General features: G+C 36.7%; 1 protein-coding gene across 1 annotated transcript; it reads right to left on the minus strand.

The window, feature by feature from the left end:
* Positions 1-5,222: 5,222 nt before the first annotated feature.
* On the minus strand, positions 5,223-7,018 carry LOC148872575 (uncharacterized). The gene has a single exon (XM_088969413.1). It carries the CDS (start codon positions 6,578-6,580, stop codon positions 5,486-5,488), a length of 1,095 nt encoding a protein of 364 aa, XP_088825539.1. The 5' UTR covers positions 6,581-7,018; the 3' UTR covers positions 5,223-5,485.
* Between the last annotated feature and the right edge of the window lie 7,415 nt (positions 7,019-14,433).

Consider the following 14,433-nt stretch of genomic DNA (forward strand, 5'->3'; position numbering starts at 1 on the left):
AGGGCTGAAACTTGTGATGACTCTCTAGTCATGGCAACCTCACTTTTGCTAATGCATACTCCTTTTTTAAATTGTAGGAGGGCTAATCATTCGAATCCCATGTAGCTTTTAATGAAGTTACTTGGAAGGATTTTTGGAGAATGAAAAATGTCCCCCCTCGTATTCATCTGTTCATTTGGAGATGTATTCATAAAATGATTCTAGTAAAGGCTCTCTTTGCCAAAAGATCAAGGATGATTAACAGTATTTGTCTGATGTGCAAGATTAAGGAGGAATCCCTTACCCACCTCTTCTTCCAATGTAATTGGGCGAGGGCTATCTGGTTTTCATTGTCTCTAGGGTTTTGGGTTAGTGACGATAATTTCTCGGTGACTCAATGCTTAGGGGAATGGAATAAGGTTGATGATATTTTCTTATGTGGTTTTTGTTTTGGCTAGAAGTGCTATCTTTCTTTGGCATATGTGGAAGGCAAGATGCAAGGTATCAATTGAAAGTCTCTGTTATGAGATCCCTAAGGTGGTTGATAGTGCGGAAGCTTAAATTTCTGAGATCAGTTATAGTGTTGGATTTTAATCTCATTAGAGATTAGATCCAATGAAGTTTGATTGATTAATTACATAAAAAAAAACACATGTAGACATGTCTTGGAAAATAATTTTTTCTCTTACTAAAATCTAGTTTTCAACTTGTCCCACATTGGAAAATTACAAAACTTGTTTTGAGTTTTTAAATAGAAGTTTATTTACACTCTTTAGAAATAAACAGAAGAGTATGGAGACTTGCTACTGCGCAATGCGCGCACATGTGCAGTGCAATGAGGCACTTTAGAGGCGCACTTTGCTCACGAATGGTGGCTTTGACTTTTGGTGCGAGGCTGCTATTGATGTTTCAATGGTCACAATTTGATTAGGTGTGATCAAGAGGCACTATTCAAAATTAACGATCATTAATTGTTAACTACCTTTTTAACATTTACAATGTTTGAAATTGTGACTGTTCAATGAGCCTTTTCTGAACTAGCACCTTCCTCTATTCCATGATTCTTCAAGAATTATTTAAGGAGCATGAATCAAGCAAATGCACACACAAGCTTTTCAAAAATCGCTCTTGTCTTTCTCTGTTTGATCTGCTACTATCTCACAAAAGGTTTCTTCAAAGAATCTTCAACTTTGCTGGTTGTAGACTTTTGCCCAAGGCTCTGTTGTATCTTGGGAACAAATTTTCCTGTAACCCAACAACAAACTCAATAAATCTGAGTGGGGGAAAATAACGTTCTAAAGATAGTGTCTTTAGACATGCCTCAGAGCTTCTCCTCCAAGTTTTCATGAGCCCATATTTCCAACATATAGAATCCAAATGCTTGGTGTGAGTCAGTCCCCCTCTGTTGGCATGAACCATGCAAGTGCCCGTTGGACTAGACCCCCTCTAGAGGGTTTTTTTAAGCTAAACTTTGATGGTGCCTTGAATTTTCATACATCAGGTGTAGGATTTATAATTCGTGATTGTTTTGGGGGCTTCTGTTATGCTAGAGCTCTTCGACTCCCCTCGATGTCAACTTTGGAAGTGGAAACTTGGGGCCTTTTGGAAGGTTTAAAATTTTATTTAGATTTGGGTATCTATTTGGTGGTTTTTGAGGGTGACACCAGGGTTGTTATTCAGGCTCTATTGGAGAACTCTATCTCTACTTCATCTAAAATTCAACAATTGATTGCCAATTGTAAATCTCTTCTTCATTATTTCCACTACGATTCAACGAAATTTATTCGCTAGAGTGCTAACAAGGCTAGTCATATTCTTACTAAGTATGACTTAAAAATTCATAAGTTGCATACCTGATCGATATGCCCTGAGTTTCTTGATGATTGTATTGCATCGGATATTTTTCTAAGTTCTCCTTAATGAATTTTGCCTAAATGGGCTTAAAAAAATCTGCCCAACTCGACTAACCAAGCTTAACCCTAAAGCTAACCCAAATTATGTTGGGTTCTAAATTAATAAATTTAATCTTAACCTTTTGTGTTGTGCAAGACCCGATAATGAGGTTTGCACCTTTGACTCAGTTTGAAAGGAGTACAAATACAAATATGTGTGGTATAATTATATACAAAATAATATAAAATAAAAGGTTTTGCACTCTACATATTTGTTTTTGTACTCCTTCCAAATTGAGCCTTTAGCCAATGTTTGGTTTGAAGGAAAAGATAGGGAAAGGAAGGGAAAGACAGGAAAGGTTATATAGGTTTCCCTCTCTTTCCCTGCATTTTCCTTCAAATGAAACATAGCTTTAGGTCCCGTTTGGCTTGGGGGAAAATTTTGGTGGGATGGGAAAAGATGGGATGGGATGGGAAAGTGTAAAAGTTTACCTTTCCATTGTTTGGTTTTATATATGGGAAAGTAATAGCAAAACACTGTTACAGGGGAGAACAGAGAAGAGGAAGATGGAGGGATAGACAGAGAATTCCATGACTGAAGCTCTAAAGATATCCTCCGGCACTGATAGTCCCCCCTCTGCTTGTGCTTAATTGGCCACTGTTCAGTGGTCCCCCCCTTCTTCGCACTTTCTCTGTGACAGAGGATGATTGGAGACGAATAGCCGCTATGGGGTGCTCTGTTTCACCAAGAGGAAGACAAATAGTAGTTCGTCAGCGGAAAGTGAAGATGTAATAGTGTTGCGAAGACGATGAACAATGCTATGGTCACCGTCGTTGTGGGGTGCTTCGGTCATTACCGCTGGTATTCTCCGGTCACTATCGTTGGTATTTCCTGTGTTCGTTGTCGGGAAGACGATGAACAGTGTTGCGAAAAACAAAACACGAAAGAAGAAAGAGAAGAAGAGAGGAGAGAGGGAGGAAGGGAGTGGCTGAGAGGGGGTGCCGCCACCGCTACTCTGCTTCTGGGTTTGAACGGGGAAGGGGAAGTAATAGTGGTTTCTCAATTTTTCCACCGAGGTCACACTGTTTTGGTGCAGCCCCAATTCCATCATTTTGAAATCTGTCATCCCACATTTTTTTCATCTAATCCTTCTATTTCCCTTTAAACAAACTAGAGAACATCCCATCCTACAAATTAAATAGAGTTTGTTGGATTTTAATCTCATAAGAGATTAAATCCAATGGGTTTGATTGGTCAATTACATGAGAAATTGCACCTACACACTTGATTGAAAAATTAGCTTTTCTCTTTCAAAACCCAGTTTTGAACTTGTCCCACATTGGAAAATTATAAGCTTTGCTTTCAATATTTTAGTAGGAGCTGATTTACACTCCTTAGAAATAGTAGAGGAGAGTATGGGGGTTTGATACTGCGCAATGTGCGTGCATGCGTGTGCGCGCGGCTTTGGTTTTGGTGCGATGCTGACCGTTGATCATTATTAATGAGATCAATAGTCACGATTCAATCGGGTGTGATCAAGAGACACAATTCAAAGTTAACAGTCATTAACAATGTTTGAATTTGTGACTGTTCAAGGTGCCTTCTCTGCACCAGTACCTACATTTTCTTCATATCTCTTCATAAACTACTTAAGGAGCATGAATCAGATTTCAAAAACACACATTTTCAAAATCCACTTTCTCTCTCTCTCTCTCTCTCTCTCTCTCTCTCTCTCTCTCTTTCACTGAGTGGGGGCAAATAACGTTGTAAAAACAGTGTCTTCAGATGCACCTCATAGCTTCTCCTCCAAAGTTATAGTGACCCCATTTTTCCAACAAGCCTTAGGATTGGGCATGGAATAACCCTAAACCCGACTCAACCCGTGAGAGTTGCACCACCCCTACATTTATGTATGTTTCCCAACGAGGCTGTAATATTAGACCAACCTTGTGAACATAAGGCCCACCATTAGGCTGACGTGGCATATTGTAATTCGATGCTAAATGATTGTAGCAATATTTAGTAGCTAGCAACAGTAGACCCGAATCTTCTTTGAGATCGGTCGAACTTGTGATAATATCTTTGACGTCGTTTGACCCAAACTGAGCACTGAACTATTTCCCCATCTCCCAGGGAGCGAATGAATTGATATTTTTGTACGAGTTCAGATCTGCGCCCCACTACGGGGTTCTCACAATCTCCCACAGCGCATCCCCGCCTTGTATTAAGAATATCTTCTGATGATCACATCATTGGGTCTGATATTATCATTCGGAGATGTTCCCAACACATGGCAGCGATGCGCTATTAGACATTGTGGGGCACCCCCCTGTGGGGTGCAGATGTGAATTCATTTTATACAGTAAACACATGGTAAGATGTGGGCAATCAGATGAAAAGGTTTTATGTTTTTTCCTTTCCTTTTTTTTCCTTCTTTTGATGGTTTTTTTTTTCTTGGTAAACATCTTTTGATGGTTCCGGGTTGTCCAGATCCGACTCTGAAAAATCTACCTTGTGATTGAGATTGTCTGGCTTGACAGTTGACACAAAGCCATCCGAAAAATCTATTTGGGTACTACCCACTCACTTTTGATTGAAGCCTTGCACGGTTAAGATCGAACAGAATAGCTTCTCTCTTCTTAAAACAAGCCTTTTTTGAAGGTCCATTTGGTTTGTGATCATAATAGGAATTGGAATTGAATTCTGAAATCGAAATCAGAATCACCCATTTTTCATTGCCATTTATTTGTAAAATGATACCAGTTCATTGTCACATAGTCATTTATTTTAAGATATTGTTTGATAAAATATTTATTAAATAAATGTTTATCTTGGTTTGTATGAAAGTCATCCATTAGAATAAGCTTTATTTTAATATTTCCCTAACATCAAAGCTATTTATTTACTGTTCAGCTTATATGACACTTAATGACATCTATGATTCCTAGATGTCAAATAACATCAAAAATCGTTTATCAACTATTTTCTCTTTTTTTTTCCAAGATAAATTTGATACAAAATGTTTATTAATTGAGCAGTCACAGTATCAAATAGACTCTTAATTATTTATCAATTGAAATGAGATTGTGCTGAAATGGCCATTTTGCCAGGAAGGAATGGGAATTGATATCTCATTTCACCCAACCTCTATCCCACAAACCAAACGGACCCTAACCCATTTTCAAACTTATTATTTTACCACATGGCCACTGTTTGCAATCTTTTTTTTTTTTTTATTGAAAAAAAAAAGCCCCTCTTAATCTTTCTTTTTATAGAAAAATCCCCACTTTAGTAAACAAACAGTACAAAGACGACTCGTGTAAGTAAAACTACAACGAAGACCCTTGACGTTTCATTCGTTTCCAACAATATTCCTGAATAATAAAAAAATTACAAAGAAAAGACAACTATAAAAACTATTCATTATAAACTGATTAATGTCTTTGAGTCTGTTTCTCACGTGCAGGGCAGACCCTCTTTGGTTTTGTCGTTTTCCAGATCACGGCATAATTTAAAAATCCATTACAAATTTACTATAGATTAAACATAATACAGAGAGAGGCAGCTTCAGACCGATACCGATACTTCCGAATCCGTATTTCGGCCGAAACACTTAGCAGGTTTGAAGAGGAGAGCCGCAGAGGCAATCGTTGTTGATGAACGACGAAGCTTCGAGATGGTTGAACGGAGAACCCACCGGAATCTGGCCACATAGGTGGTTGTAGCTGAGATCCAGGTGGCCGATGTAAGCCACGGAGATTATTGACTTCGGTATCAGACCTCTCAAGTTGTTGTACGACAGGTCGAGCGCCGTGAAGTACGTTTTCGAGCCGAAAACGTCCGGTATGTCTCCTTCAATCGAGTTTCGGCTCAAGTTCAGTATATTTAAACCGGAACCGCTCAACAGGCTAGTCGGAATCTGGCCGGATATTTTGTTGCCGTCTAGATTCAGGGTCGATAGGACCCGCATTTTGCCGAGAGATTCGGGAATGGTGCCGGAGATCTGGTTCATGGACAGATCTAAGTCGGCGAGTCGGTAAATTGTAGAGATCGAACTCGGGATGGGGCCGTAGAGCTTGTTACGGCTCAGAAGAGCTCTGCTGAGCATTTGAAGCTTGCCGAAGTCGCTAGGAATCTGACCGGTGATACGGTTGTTTCGGAGGTCGAGATGCATTAGTCCGGCGAGGTTCACTAGCGACGGTGGGATTGTACCCGTGATGAGATTATCGGCAACGTTCAAGACAGTGAGGTGCTGGAGCTTTCCGATATCAGAAGGAATCTTTCCGGTGAGCTTGTTGCCAATGAGATCGAGGATTCGGAGGTAAGGAATGGAAGTGATACACGCGGGAATCTCACCACTGATTCCTTTCCAGTCGGCGATAATGAGGGTGGTGAGGCGATCGAGATTGCATATGGCCGGAGAGATGGTTCCGGTCATGTAACCGGACCTCCCGGCTTGCTCGAAGATGGGGTCTTCTGACTCGCCTCGTAGGGTTAGATCAGCGACTCGGCCGTCGGTTGGGTCGCAGTGGACGCCGTACCAGTTGTTGCAGCAGTCATTGCCCGTCCATGAGTTGAAGATGCCCAAGTAAGGCTCTTTCAGTGCAGCTTTGAAGGCGAGAAGAGCTGCTCGGTCCGACGGCGAGCAGGAATTAACGGAAGAAGTAACGGCCAGAAGGAGGACTGAGATAAAGAGGACGACACCCATCTCTCTCTCTCGTACTCTTTCTCTTTGTGACGGTTGACGTTATCCACCACGTCGGAGGCTCTGGATTATGAGAGCCTGCTGCCTGCGTCCTTTTTATATGTCCTTCTTGACGATTATGCCCCTTATTAGTTCGTAATTTACGCGAGACACATTGGTAACCTTTGTGCCTTGTAGTATCTTCTCACTCACAGCAGGGCTAACGCGCGAAATTTTCAAGAATTGCTTGGAGTCGTTGTCAACTAGAATTGCACTTGTTGGGAATATTTGAGGGAAATAACCTTGACCGTTGATATGAAATCTTTGGTTTGATGGTGTTTGTGTTGTTTGGATAACACTTTTTGAATTTGGGCTGTGAGAAATAAAAATTAAGGCTCAGTTTGGAAAGTAAATATGTACAGTTTAAATACATACAAAATAATATAAAATATAAGATTTTACACTTTACATATTTACATTTGCACTCCTTTCAAATTCAGCCTAACTAAAATGTGTTTTAGTGTTTGGTCAGAATTGCTTTTCGAAAATATAACAATTTAAAGCCAAAAAAATATCTCATAAACCAGCTTTTGGCCCATATGGGACCCGTGCGGTTCTCATGTATTTTGTTACTGACGTGGAATCCACAGCCCGCTGAACATCCATTGCGTTCAATTAATCTTTGCTCTGATTTGAGCTCTTCAGATTTTTCACCATATGTAACTTATAGGCTGTCTATATGGGACCTACCTTGGAAAGCAAGAAGACGTTGCGTTTCAACCAACCAAAAAATGGCTTTTCACTAAAGCTTCTTTTAGTGGCTTTTTCAAAGCAATTCAATAAAAGCAACTCAATCTACAATTCTCCCAAATGGGCCCTAAATTAGGATAAAGCATAAATCCTTATGTTTACCCGAAGCAAGCGTCAAAATATCGATATGTCTGATATGCCGATGTAGACGTATCGGATGAATTGATATTATATTTTTAGTTTCTTTTTTTATTCTAAAACCAATTCAAGGGGGCCCGGTTTAGATCTCCTCCATCCCCTGAACTGATTAGACCCTTGATACACTCACTATAGGGACATATCGGAAGGATCCCAAAACAATATGTATCGGCCAATATAGGCCAATTCGTGTCAATACTTTGAACCTTGACCCAAAGACAACTTTAGTTTATGCCATATATAATGTTTTAGAAGGTGAGGTTAAGACAAACATCAATAGCTTACCAAGTTAGGAAGCCAAGCTTTTATTTTTATGGGGTCAATGAAATTCAATAGTTTCCCCTAAATTTTGCATTACAAATTAAACCCTCTTACCATGAAATTATGGATTTTAGTTGTATGAAATATCGGCATTTTAATTCCAAATATTGCAATTAAATTTAAATTCATTACACACACGTGAACAAACATTAAAAACTAATGTGGTTATATTATTTCTTCTATACATACCCTATTTAACTTAAAGTTATGTACATTTTGTTTCTTTTTCTAAATTTTATAAACTATTTACAAATTGGGTTGAAGTTTTTATAAGAATGCATTGAATTTTGAAACTAATTTTCATTTAAATTCTTTTCGATCTAAGAGTTGTTTAATTTAATTTCACTCACCAAACCAAAAGAAAAAAAAAATCTTCATGAAATTTCAACGACATTTAAACCATGGGCAAGATGGGAATTATACATGCACACTCAATTTTACAGCTAGGGGACTTGTTCTTCTATAACTAGCTAGAAATCAAGATGACTCATCCAAATTTGAGCAATTCTACTCAGTCGAATAAACCAATTTTATAGTTAGGATGAAATTTTTAATAATTTTTATTATTTCTTTAGAAATGAATTATTTTGACAACATATCAAGGTTCAAAATATCGATACAGCCCGATACGTCAATAAGGGCATATTGGACTGTATCTTGGCTCGCTCTTCTTCTTCTTCTTCTTTTTTTTTTATGTTTTTCTTTGAAACTTGTTCAGGGGGTTGGTTTAAAGCCCATCTACCCCTTGAAATACGTGGTACCCGAAACACCTTATGTAGGAGTATATTGGAGGGGTCCGATATGATATGTATCAATTGATACACTGATACGTGACTAAATTTTGAACCTTGCAATATATTACTTACATTTGTATCTGTTAATTTATAGACTTGACGATTCTTGACTTGGGAAAATGCTTTTTCTTTGATAAATGAAATACATGTCTAACAAAGAAAAATAAATACAATTAACAGTATTTTCTTTTATAAAAACAGTAAATAAAGGGTATCTGTTATGCTAATTATAAGTGATTTTCAACTAATAGTCAAATAGAGGTTTAATGCTTGGCTCTTCATGATGGTTTGTCTCTCTGCCTCAATAATGGTATTTCTGAAGTAGAGGTTGAAAGTGATATCATTCTTGAGAAGGCTTAAGAATGAAAGCCTCCCGGATGGTGAGGCTATCACAATGGAAAGATTACTCAATTTGCCTGATAAATCACAGGACTAAGGGGGGAGGAATCCTTTGGAAAGGGATTTATTTATTTAGACTTTAGAGCTTTAACTGTTGTTCATCCCCTCTTGTACAATCATCTCATCAAAGTGCCAATTTTTCATATCCTGTAGACTGAAGGGTTTGATAATCAGTCAAATAAGGGTGTCAATGGACCGATTAATCAATTTGGGCGGATTGGATGGACCAATAAGACATATTGGATTGGACCAATCCAGTCCAAAATATTTATTAGGTTGGACTAGACCTGGTTCGTCCATAATAAATTTATATTGGATTGGATTGGATTAAGCCAATATCTGATCCATTAATATAAGATAAGAATTAATATAGGTGTCAATAGACCGGATTTAGATTGAAACCAATCTAAATTAAAATGAATTTGAATATTGAATGATCCAAACATTGAATTGGACCAATCCAAAATGGTCCAAAACATTCATTGGATTGGATTGAACCTGGTCCATTTGTAATGAATTCACATTGAACCGGATCGGATTGGACCAAATCCAGCCCAATTGACACCCGTACTGTCAAGGGCTGCTTCTATTGCCCTAATTTCCCTAACCATAGTGGGTTTGTATTCAATTAGCCAATTAGCCTACCTTCATCTCATAATAAAAGGTTCTGATGTGATACCCTTAAATTGTTAAGACTTAAAAAGGCTGTCTTTATCACTTTAACCTCCTCTTGACAGCCCCACTTTAGGGTATTGGTTCCTTGAGGGCCCTAACAATGCAACATCTGACTGCCTAAGAGGAAACATAGATCTGAAATTTCGGTCATTTCTGTTGATTAACCTGAATTTCGAAACTAAAGTTTTGGGTTCAAGGCTGAAACTACAAAAAGAAGAAAACAAAGAAAAAGAAAAAGAAAAAATTCTTTTTATATCTTTACTACCCAAAGACAAGCTAATATATTATTTTGAAAAACTTTTTCAAATAAGATTTCTCTACACTTCGGTGGTAACACTTCCAAATAGGTGGGAAATATTATAAGGTTAGCGGGCCCAATAAAAGGGATAAGAAGTCTAAGGCCTGTTTGGTAATAGTTAAAATGAAGAAAACTGAATGGCTTATTTTGGCTTAATATCATGTTAGGCTGTCTATTATACCCCTAAATATTTTGTTCTACAACTATCTTATCACCAAAGATAAGGTAATAAATCATTCAGTTCAGCCACTTCAGCCATTAATTATGTACCCATTTAGAAGGGCTGAAGAGCAATAACTTCTGACTTTCAAAGGTGAATCCTACATGAACAGTCTATAAGTTATGTTTGGTGAGAAATCCAGAGAAGCCAAATGGGCTGTCAGTCAGTCATTGGAAGGCTATCTTCAGTCTCCAAAGGCTGAGTTTGGAAGAATACAAATGCAAATATATACAAAATAGTGCTAAGGTTTTGTATTTGCATTTGTACTCCTTTCAAACTGAGCCAATGTATTGGGTCTTTTGATGGTAGTTGAGATAGTTTCATAGGGTTACCTTCGGGATGCCAAGTCAGTTTAATGGGTTTCTGGGCCCACAGAAATATAAACATATTATACACAACTTCAAAGCTCATTAATAATATAATTACCATTATCAACCACAACATAAATCACACTTTAAGATGAAGCAATCAGGCAAGTCAAAAAAGAGAGATGAAGAGGAAATAAGCAAAGTCAAGAAATTCCATCGAAGCACTGTCTTAGTCTCTTAGCTATTAATAACTTATTCACTTAACTAAAGATAATTAATTTCATTTCGTGATCGTATCTGTGATTTCTCTGAATCTCTGATATGACTGTCGTGTCATAGCCTTGTTGTCATAACTAGTTCCCGGATCTCGGGTACCTAATGCCATTAATTTCTGGAGGATTCTAAGTAACAAGCCAGCACCATTTTTGTCAAAACTTAAAATGTATGTTAGATTGATATTTGGTATTTAAAAGATGTAACTGTTTGCTGGAAAATTGATTTGTAGAAAATTATTATTAAGTTGAAAATATGGATACACTTTGATGGTCAAAATCTCAAAGTTTGGAAGCTTGTCAATGTAATATGATATATCGAAATTTTAAATCTTAAATAATTTATATAATTAAGAAAAAAAATTAGAATTTTCTCTGAACAATATTTCTTGTTTATCCAAGTGAAGATATGATAACTTCATAATAAATTCAAAGAACCCATTAAACAAGGGACCCTCTGGGTTGATCATGTATCGACTACTCCAATCCTATCCATCTCTATACCATTTTTATGTCAATTTAAATATTAATCAAATATAATATTGATAGTTATTATACTATCTTAACAACAGTGCAAATTCATAAAAATATCTTATGTGGAGGAATCAATAGAAACCCATTATGATAGTTTTTATCCAAATGCATACCTTGCACTACATAAAAGCCAAGGTGTAGCTCACACGAAACAAAATCATAATCAATTTCATAAGGGTCTCACTCTAGTCAAAATTCAGAATTCTTTATATTAAAGGGGAAAGTCTTAGTTACAGTCCAGTTTGATTTAATTAAAAAGCTTTATATATGACCATTTGAATAATATAAAGCAGAGGTTTTGTTCTTTCATTAGATCTTCATTCCTATTGACTGTCCATGAGTCATTAACCCTTTTAAGTATCCAAAAACATAAAACATTATATAATATCCTGCTTAAGGTTTTCCACAAGTTAAAGCAGGTTATCCGTGTTAAGAAAGTCCAATCGCTTTCTTGTCCAAACAAGATATTGAAGCTTGGAGACCACAGAGAAAATTAGGGAAGCAAGCATGTGCTGATGTGCAGTACTGCAGTTGGGTCTCATCCACTTTGCATGACTGACACTAAGCTAAATGTGTGGATTTGTAAATGGAAATCTTTGGAAAGGGATTTTAAGTGAGGCCGAGTTTGACAAGCCTCTTCGCACGGGTTTTGAGCTGATTAAAAGTCTCGAAGCCTAAATTCTAGGTTTTTCTCGTTTGGCAATGGAAAAATCTATTGGAAAAAAGCTCTGGTCCATAAAAGATGCGAGCAATCCGAGTTTGTGCTTTTTTTTTTTTTTTTTTTCCAGAAAGCTTCAAATGAAGGCTTTACAATCTTTTAGCGCTCCACATCTTCTTCAAATGTGTGGCACAACGCACATGCTTGGGGAGAAAACGATTTATCTTTTGACAAATAATTATTTCAATGTGTAAGTGGGACCCACCAATGGTATGTGGGGCCCAAGTTACATATTATGTGGGGATCAATAGGGGTGAGCATTATTCAATTAAAATAAAAAATTGAACTGAAAATTTCGGTTTTGACTTTTTCGGTTTGGTTATTTCGGTTTTTGGTTAATTCAATTCGGTTTTTTGTTTTTTAAATATTTTGGTTTCAGTTGTGATTTCTAGAATTAGAAATTTGGTTAATTGTAAAAACCAAATTAACCAAACTTTTCTATATAGCATGTAATATCCAATATATAATATATAACATATTATATTTAATATATAATATTTATATATATATATATATATTAACATATAATATAATAAAATTTTATTTCATAATATTTATTTATATATTATATGTTATGATATGTAAAATATATAATATAGTATATATATTTTTGAAATTCGGTTTTAATCAAAAGCTGAATAAAAAATTTCGATTTTGGTTATTTCGGTTTTCCTTTAATTCGGTTTTGTTTCGGTTTTCATATTTCTAATTCAATTTTAAAAATTTTGATTTATTTGGTTCAATTTTTTACTGAATGCTCACCCCGAGAACCACCTTGGAAAATGTATGTGAGCCCCACATACATGTCCACACATGAATCTCACATACATGTCCACCAACAGTATGTGGGGACCACCTTGGAAAATGTATGTGGGCCAAACATACACATCCACACATGAACCTCATATACATGTCTACCAATGGTATATGAGGGGCCCACCTTGAAAAATATTTATAGACCATAGTGGAGGATATGCATATGTGAACTTGCATGTGGGGCTCATAACTATAAAATGCACATTTAAACATTCATATATACATAACACATATTTTCATCACATTAGCAAACAGTCTTCCAACTTTTATGATCTTCTCGAAAATCTATGAAAGATATTTCAACCACACAGTCTTTGATCTTTCATGATGTATTTGCAAAATCTCACTGGATCTTTTAACTGTCAAAATTTACAATGAATCTTTTAAAAAAGACTAGCCAAGCAGGCACTTATTCCATTTCTTTCTTTTTGATAGATAATTTATCCCATTTTTATACCTTCAATAAACTAGGTTGAGGAATCAAAAGTTTTCTAGGCTTTGCAACAACATTTAATGACCTACTCCCACTTCAGAAAATGCGATGAAAGTCTGGTATAAGTTATAATTCATTCATTGACTTCAAGAACACATGTTGAATTGTCTAGACATACAATTTCCCTTCTTTTCATTTTCTTCTTTATCTTATAAATCTATCTCACACTATCAAAGTGGAATACTATCTATGGACCTACCTAATTGAGACCTACTTAATTGGGGACCCACCCACCTGAAATGGCAGTACAGTGTTCCATATGAGTGGTGTGATGAAAGTAATGAACAAATTTATGAAAGTGGACAGTTTGAGGCTGTGAATTTGCATCATCTGCTACCACTAGAGCTTTTAAATTGGGTTGCCTGATTTGAAGAATTTCAATTATATTCTATTTAAATTGGTTATGTTTTCATGTTTTATTTGGATTCACAAGAAAATTCTGGGAAAAGCTTTGGCTGTCCACATTTGACAGCCTGGGCTGTCGAGAGGATGTGACATGCTAATTCACACAGGCATGAAGAGTCCTATAAGGTTTTCTCAAATTCTGCTACCATGTTTTCTTTCTTTCATTTGTGTTTTCTTTTCCATGGCTTTATACTATCATATTCAAATATTAAACGGGTGACCTTGACTGTAGTTTTCTAACCTAATTCAGCTAAACAGAAAGCTCCAAACTGACTTTTCTTTTGTATATACGACGGAGAGCATGTTTGTACCTCAATCTCCTCTTCCACGCAAATCATTATCAAAAAGGTAAATGAAGATGTTGGTGGGTCGGGTTAGGTGGTAAATCCGCATGGATGGACCCTATATGGTTAGTGTTGGATCCATCTGAATCGGGTTTCGAGTTGGGGTGGATTTCTGCTGAATCCGATCCCTTGACATTACAGCTTTCAAATATTAATTCATATAGTGTCGATTGAGTATGGAAGTACCATATATAAAGTGGAATGGGGTGGGGCGGGTTTGCTATCCCCTCTCCATTCAATCGGATTAGATTGAGGCAAATTCATATCAAACCTGATTCGTTGACTGGACGAATAAAGGTGTTTGAAAGTCTTTTCGTGTGGTTTTTTAGATT

Source organism: Nelumbo lutea, chromosome 2, assembly GCF_056320005.1.
Source record: "Nelumbo lutea isolate HS-2025 chromosome 2, American lotus-T2T, whole genome shotgun sequence".
Classification (NCBI taxonomy): Eukaryota; Viridiplantae; Streptophyta; class Magnoliopsida; order Proteales; family Nelumbonaceae; genus Nelumbo; species Nelumbo lutea.

Bases quoted from the DNA above. Each gene is read 5' to 3' on its own strand.
- LOC148872575 (XM_088969413.1), bottom strand. From the start codon at position 6,580: ATGGGTGTCGTCCTCTTTATCTCAGTCCTCCTTCTGGCCGTTACTTCT.